Here is an 8,323-nt window from a genome sequence, read left to right on the forward strand (position 1 = left end):
AATTTTGTTTCTGAGCATGCAAAGAGGTCCAATGAGGAGTCGAAGTTAAGCAACTGATTTAGATACCTAAGTGCACGGGGCAGGGGGGCCATCTCACTCACTCTACATCGGTTGGCTACATATAGACTCTGTCTTTAACATAACCCCTTAAAAATTAATCCAGCGGTGTTAAATCACATGATCGAGATGATATGCAACCGGGAAATTTGGTTTGCAATAAATTAATTGTTTTGGTGGCTCGGAGTGACTCGTGTAGGTTTCATCACATCCCGACATGGTAGTCTGTTCCCGTTTTCCGTCCGACATCTGTCCGTTACAATTACTGTCAAAAAAGTAATACTCGAGCAAAGTAAAACAATGTCAAGTATGCAGTTTCATTTGTATCACGCGTCTTTTAATTATGTCAGATATTGCATATTTGACAGTAATATCTACGGACGCGTAGACGGGTGAGCGAGAGAACAGGGTCTGTTTTTCTTCACCAAAAAGCTTACGGTAAATTTCAAATTATAATATGCACATAAAGTATATTGGAAATCATAAGCTATGAATATGTTAAACGCTTGTTCATAGTTCATAGAGGCTGCCTTCTGGAGCATTTGACGATACTGTAGCGGTTCAGGCATATTCGCTGAGACGCACTGATGGCTTCCATGCCAGATTTTTGATGTGCGGGGTGCCCCAACATTCTGAAAGTTGTGGCGAATACAATTGACTGCCCATCCAGGTCTTTTCATTTTTTATATTATAGATTAGTTCAAGTTTTTTTATGTGTGTTAGATTAATTTCAATTGTATATTTATTGTTGTAAATATTCGTGATTGTATAGTTTTTGAATATAAATTTATTTTAATTTAATCATATTTTATTTTAATTTTAACATTTGAATAGCATCAACCTTAAACTTACCTAACCTAACCTTATTCCTAAGTTCTTTACTAACAAACTATGGATTATTGGTTTTGGTCCGAAATAAAGTACTACTATCATTTGGATTGATAACCTTGTTCTTTTACAGAAGCAGCTGCTAGTTTTCTGGGGGTCTACTGCTGTTCATCCTTCGACTTCTATCTGAAACAATTACAGTGAAATAAGTAATACACGACCAAATAAAAGATGCATGGTGCGAGTGAAGCTTCATACATTTCATTTGGTCGAGAATTACTTATTTGATAGTATAATTGTTTTCGACGGAGAACGAAGTAGACCCCCCTGGTCACCAGAAGCTTCAATAGCCCATATCGAAATCTTCTTATCGAGGAGTTTCGTTTATGCACCCTAGGAATCTTGAGTTTTTACTGCAGAAGGCACTTATTTGAGTCTTATGCTGTTCTCGGCTGCTCTGGTAATGAAGTCCGCGCCGCGCATGCTTGCCGACGCTAAGTGTCTATCCACTGTCACTTATTAAATATTCTATTAGAAATAATTTAAAAAACATTCCAACGGTTGTCAACCCCTGTCTAAAATCATAGATCAAAACATATAAAAACTAACATTAAATCATGTTTGTCATTCTGTAATCAATTAGATTACGAATCAATACGAGAACTGTAAGAAACTACAACAGTCAAGAATATTTACTAAATGTAAGTTAACCTTTATTCTGTTTCAACAAGTCGATATTGAGTCAATCTGCTGTGAACTGAAGCTCTATGTTAGTCAACCCAACTGTGTCACACTGGTTCATTTGTGAAGGATTCTTGAAGGTTTGAAGAAGGTTCGAGGTGCTTTTACGTGCCCTCTGTGAGATGCAGGATTCTTCACGTTGTTTTTGGCTTGAACAACTACAGTATTATGCCTGCCTCTTGTGAGCATGATACAGGTTGAATCCAGGCCATTGCTCTTGTAAAGTGAATGCTGTTCCCATTACACAACAAGTGTATCACCTCATCATGTTCAAAAATTTAATCGTTCTTTTGTTTCAGAAAATCAAACATGGTTGCCTTTCTTCTTTTGCTCCTGCCAGCATTGGCGATTGCAAGCATCGACATTGAAATCACCGGCCAGTACGATGGAGACCAGCCCTCTTTGAAAGTCTACTACTCCGGAAGCCAAGCTGACGTAATTTCCAATGAAGAAAGGAAAGTTTTCAAACTCGGTGACGAGGAACTCAAGAATGCAGTCAGGAACTATTTTGGAAAGATGCCTGATTCTGCTTACCTTCGTAGTCCAACACCTTGGGGCGATCTATACTCTACCTATGATTGGAGTCAGGTCATCCGAACCCTCGTACCAAAGTCAGCACGCATCCTAAAGATCACATCTGAACCCCAAATTGTCATGCAGCAAGTTTTTGAGAACAATGGTTCCAAACCTGAACTTTTCAACATGGGCATTTACCAGGATGTTCAGGAGACAGTTTCGTCATCGTCGTCTCATCCCCAGGAGTTGAACATTGGTCAAGACATCTCATACGGTTTCGAAATCAAACCCTTGAACCACAATGGCAAGACCCCCTTCTCTTACACTTCGAAATACGGTCTGAACTACAAGAAATCCAGGACTGTCAGAGTTGGCGCTACATCGTCAATGAACTTGCTTCTGCAGGCAGGTCAGGCAGCTATGGCTACTCTTGAAGCGACTCGGGTAACTATCACGCTTGAGATTGAATATGAAGCCAATTTATCCGGAGTAGTAGCTGTGAACTATGATGAGACTTACAAGGGTCATAATTTCTGGGGTCTTGACGTTAGGGGCGTCATGGAAAAAGGCAATCTTAACAACAAGGTGAGGTCTAAGGAAGTTATTGAGATCAACTACTACGTCACTTCGAAAGTGTCCGTCTTTGACAGAGCTTATGGAGAAAAAATGATGGAAGTAACATATTGAATTTAGATTTATATTATTATTATAATATTTCTGGTTAATATAGAGATTAGTAATTTTTATAACATTTTTTTGGTTTCTTTTCCTACCTTCCCTAACTCACACATTCGTCTCTCGTACGTAGGCAAGTTGCCTAATCATTTTAGGGTTTAGAACTTGGGACTGTAAATGCAAATTCACGGGCAGGTTTACCATTGCAGGATATGTATATTTTTGTCTTAGGTATCATCGACATTATCAACCCATTTCCCACCTTAACTCCCGTTAATTCTAACTTATCTAATACACTGACATTATTTATATTTTTCAATAATCACAAAACAAATCATACTAAAGAAAACAATACTGAGATATCATACAGGTAAATAATACAAAATAAATATCATACAAAAATAAACTATTTTTTAAAGTTTCTTGAACGTGTGCACGTTTCTTGAACAAAGTGACAATTTAAAGTGTAATTTTCTTCTTACCTCATAGGTATAATAAAGATATTTTTGAATTGTTTATTTCGATATTTTTTTCATTTTAGTTCAGTGTAGGTACTTATTAGATACGACGTCACGACAGGAGCTTATGGACATAAATTAGTCCTGGTGCTCCTACCAGTAGGAGCATCCAGTAGGAGCAAGAGGAAACGGCATTTAAAGTCGCGTATATTTGTTTTTCAAACAAACCAACGTTTCGGGCCTTTTACAAGGGGTCAACTCCCGCCCTCGGTCCGACGTTCGTCCGAAATAATTGCTGTGAAATGAGTAATACTCGACCATATTAAAACACGCATAATGCGAATGAAGCTTTATACTTGGCATTGTATTTCGGTTTGGTCGAGTATTACATATTTCATGGTAATGGTTCCGGACGAATTTCAGACAGAGAACGAGAGTCATGGTCACGGCTTAGTCTACGTCATCTATGGGAATATACATGATTTACATCCAAAAACATAGTTTTATTTCTTAAATTTTCTTCTTTCTCGTTTGACTTAGAAGAAAAAAAAAGTATGGCCAGGCTAAATAAATAAGTCAGTCGGTGTAGGACTGTGGGCATTTCGCATTGATTCAATAGTTCATTAACTTAAAAAGTGTATTTTTTAGAAACCTATCGTTTGTAAGATCATTAAAATTTACATATGGGTTTTAAGCTTATCACAAATTCCTACTTATAGTAGGTAGTTTCAAATACTCGGCCTCAAAGTGCTGGAATAATGTTCCACCACCTTAACTGCCTCCGTGGCCGAACGGTTACCATGCCGGACTGCCACGCAGAGGTCCCAGGTTCGATTCCCGGGCTGGGAGAAATGTTTGTATGGCCTACATTTATTTCTCTCGTGAGTTTGGGTGTAATTTGTGGTTGTCTATATGTGTGTCCATGGCACCCGCGACACAGGGTTTTCCTAGTGCGGGGCTATGTTGAGAGTGTGCGTTATTAAAAAAAAAAAAAAAAACCACCAATATGCAACGAGAGATCCACCAAACCCAAATTCAAAGCACACTCACACACACACACACACACACACACACACACACACACACACACACACACCTCATCCCCACGTACACACACCACACCCACCCACACTCAAACTCACACACACACACACAACCAGACACACACTCTCGAACAAACATACCCACACACACAAATTTTGTTAAATATAATATTTAAATTTCATTCTTATGCCTCTCCGTTATGTACTTGATGTGTTACTCGACACCCGGGGTAGGTCCCTGGAGACCTATTATACAGGTTTGACCTAGTTTAGGCTCCAGTCTCCCACAAATGTGTTTTTTCTTTAAGTGCCTTATAGTTAATAGACATAAACTTTGTAACTTTGTAGAGAAATAAATGATTTTTGTATTTGTATTTGTATTTGTACTGTACCGACAAACTCTCTCTCTCTCACTTCAGAAATATGTGTAGTGTGTTTTTATTCTTTAATGTAGTCTGTCTAGAATCGAATTTTGTTGTTGCTTTGATCTATTCACATTATGTGTATAATTATATTATATACTAAATACATTACACAACATTAAAACCTCTTTACAGTCACAACTTACTCCTACAGCTGTAATTATATTCACATTCGCTCATGCACTTACATATCATACAGGTTATTTTGGATGCACTATTTACACTTTACTATGTATATTATTAGTGTCAATGTATAACTTTACGCATAGTCGTCATATTTTTGCTTTCAAATCACTTAATTCTCGTTGGTTCTGACTGAAAACCAGTGCCTTAGGAAACTTTGGCATATGCCGAGTCAGCGCCGTTTCACTGCTATGACAATCATGTTTTGTTTGTGTTATGTATTTATTTGTGTTATATCAGTGAATAAAGTGTTTATCTATCTATCGATCTATCTACTTGTCAAATATATTTAAATTAAATAAAAGGGAATAAATCATATTATATTTTTGAGTAAGGCCAGAACTAGCTCAGATAAGGTTTACCCCATTTTGAGTTAAGTAGATATCTTTCGGTTGTTTCTTATAATTTTCTAAGGACAGTTTCATGGCCGTGTTGGGAATCAAATTTCACCTTCAGTAATGATATAATCTTGAATTTCAAATTTTGAGTTACAACACTATTGTAATAGTACCTAGTGCGATTTATTATACTACATAAAAATGAGGCACAGACATATTACACAGATACTACGATGTAAGTAAAAACTTTTAACAGGAACTAATACAGGTTTACAGCAGAAAAGACGGGCATGTAAACTACTTTTAACTCTAACCAGTGTTAAACGCGGACTCTTGGATGCTAACTGGGGCGCTAGGGGGTGCGGGTCTGTAATCTCGCATAAGACGGAAGTTACCGGAAGTCGTTTCGTTATTACCATATTTGGTTTATGAAAAAGTGATATTTTTGGCAAAACAGGGTCGATGGCGAGAAGCGCCATCTACATTAGGAAAGACTAATATAGTTACTCGAGAGGATGGGTGGTCGTCGCGATATCGGGTACGGGGTTGGCACGCTATAAAAGTTATATTACTGCATATAAACGGCGTAACTAACGTAAATGTGTATTTTAGTATTTGAAGTTGTATGAAAAGGGTAGTTGGTGTTGGCTCGAGGTTGTGTCAGGATAAAGTTGCGTTCCGTGGTCTCTGCCTATCCCTCCTGTGGGACTAGGGTGCGAGCTTATGTATGTATGTTTATTACTTGACTTATAATAGAACTGAAGGGCACAATTATAGTCCGTCGAGTCTTTTTTTTATAACACCAACATGAGACCAACAAGACGTGCACCTGGTGGTAAGTGACATGCCTGTCCATAACAGTTGCAGTGCAACTCACGAGATTTAAATCTCAAAGAACTTAGAGGCACTGCCACTGCGCCCGTCACCCTGAGACATAAATTGGCAAGTCCCATGTGCCTGTAATTTCACCAGCACCCTTACCCTTCCAAACCGGAACGCAGTAATGCTCACATCTCTGATTGGTGGCAGAAATAGGTAAAGTCAGTTCTTCCCTGGACGAGCTCTTTTACAAGAGCTCTACTGCAATTGTAGTTAATATATTTTAATGTAGGTACAACATTGACTTACAATTATATGGACGTCGGGTCCGCGCTAAAAAGTGTGTCAGTACCAGGACAGTAATTCCCTGGACGAACTTTTTCACAAGGAGGTCTGCTACAGAAATATCTTCTTAGGTCTTTCATACAAAAATATCGTGTTATACAGGGTGCTTTCTGTGTCCGTTATTTTTGTGTGAGGATATAAAAAAAAATAAAACAACATTGTTTTAATGTAACAACACACGTTTTGTTCAAAAAATGCGATCGTCTAAACTAAAACATGCGAATTTCTTACTTCACTAACATTATTTATACAACGCAAGAGACACGCAGTTTTAATCAATTATGGTTACATAAAAATTACAATAAATTATAAATTAATTATACTCCACACGCAACAAATTGGCTGCATTATACATTAGCATTTTTTGTGTTAAGAGGTATGGGAACGTGATGAGTAATTTTCAGGTTAGTTTTCTCTACCTAATTTCGGTGGTAATTTTTGAATTAAAATATTACATATTATTTAAAATTTCACGATAATGTATTCGAATATTTATTATTAAAAATTGCCACCGACCTGAAAATTTACCCTTTTATTTTTTTTATAGCTAAATCATTCACACAGCCTTTGTGGTTGTAACACACTACAACATAGAAATATTAAACCATGAAATTTTTATATCATGTAAATACTTTTGTTTACGTCAAAATCTTTAGTTACGTCTATAACTGTTATAGCGGACGAATTAATTAACGTTTTGAAGTTCTTTTTTAAAATTTGACGAAAAAAAATGTCATCGGCAAGGAATTACCAATCAGGTAGTCAATAACACCAATCAGGTATTATTTTCTACCTGATTGGTTGATTTAATGACATGGAGTTCATAAACTAGATTAATATTTTCACCTAAAATGTTAAGTTACGTTATTCGTGTTAAATTTAACGTACATGTCCACAAAAGACGAGTGAAGAAGAGCTATTATCTCTCAACCAATTGCAATTCGTTCTTTTGACATCTCCGTTTAAGCCGATCAATCAAGGTCGTATCCAATAAATACCTACTACGCATCCAAATTGCAACGGTTGGAGTATGTTTATGCAATTGTTTTATTGCTATACATTAATAAATAACATTCTTACTTATTGAGAGAAGTTACAAATTTTAGTTCTGCATACCTATATTGTTATATCACGTATAAGTAGTTACTTGTTCGCATTAAAGTCAAATGGATTGTAGAATTATTCGACATACATCGTTCTGTATATCGAGTTCTTAGGTTTTCGTGATTATGGGAAACTAAACGATTTTCGGATCTAAAACGCGAATATTTAGCGATCTAAACCAACGTTTTGGGCACTTTAGAGGTCCCATGGTTAGTCAGTAGATCCGAAAAAATAGTTTCATTTCTAATACAGTTTGCATTTTTTTACGTTTTCAAGTGACTGGTGGGAAGCGAAACGCCTGCCCATAACAGTTGCAGTGCCATTCAGGGTTTTAAATCGGAAAGATCGGAAGGACACTGCCACTACACCCGTCACTCTGAGACCTAAATCTGACCTTTAGTTCCACCAGCACACTTGTCATCAAAACACAGAAATGCTCACATTACAGCTTGGCGGCAGAAATAGGTGTTGGGCCAGTTCTTCCCTGGACGAGCTCTTTCACAAGAGCTCTACTGCAATTGTAGTTAATATATTTTAATGTAGGTACAACATTGACTTACAATTATATGGACGTCGGGTCCGCGCTAAAAAGTGTCCGAACTTACTTACAGGGCGTTAAAATCGTATACAGAGCGTCATTCACGCTTTAGTCTTCGTTTGTTCGACTGACAGCGAAGCAAGCAAAATTAGACAGTACTGCGATGACATTACAATTTAAATTCAACGTTTTAGCTTTTTCATATTCCTTTACATGTCACTACGTTTAAATAGGTTGACTTGGGACATTTTTTTCG

At 37.2% G+C, this 8,323-nt stretch overlaps 1 protein-coding gene across 1 annotated transcript; it reads left to right on the top strand.

The window, feature by feature from the left end:
- Positions 1-1,925: 1,925 nt before the first annotated feature.
- Positions 1,926-2,844, top strand: LOC113233615. Its single transcript, XM_026468769.1, has one exon. The coding sequence runs from the start codon at positions 1,936-1,938 to the stop codon at positions 2,827-2,829; it is 894 nt and encodes a 297-aa protein (XP_026324554.1). The 5' UTR covers positions 1,926-1,935; the 3' UTR covers positions 2,830-2,844.
- The last annotated feature ends 5,479 nt before the right edge of the window (positions 2,845-8,323 follow it).

The sequence above is a fragment of the Hyposmocoma kahamanoa genome, unplaced genomic scaffold (assembly GCF_003589595.1).
Source record: "Hyposmocoma kahamanoa isolate Upper Pololo Valley unplaced genomic scaffold, ASM358959v1 79, whole genome shotgun sequence".
In the NCBI taxonomy this organism is placed as follows: Eukaryota; Metazoa; Arthropoda; class Insecta; order Lepidoptera; family Cosmopterigidae; genus Hyposmocoma; species Hyposmocoma kahamanoa.

Excerpts from the sequence above, each read along its gene's own strand:
- LOC113233615 (XM_026468769.1), top strand. The coding sequence starts at position 1,936 with ATGGTTGCCTTTCTTCTTTTGCTCCTGCCAGCATTGGCGATTGCAAGC.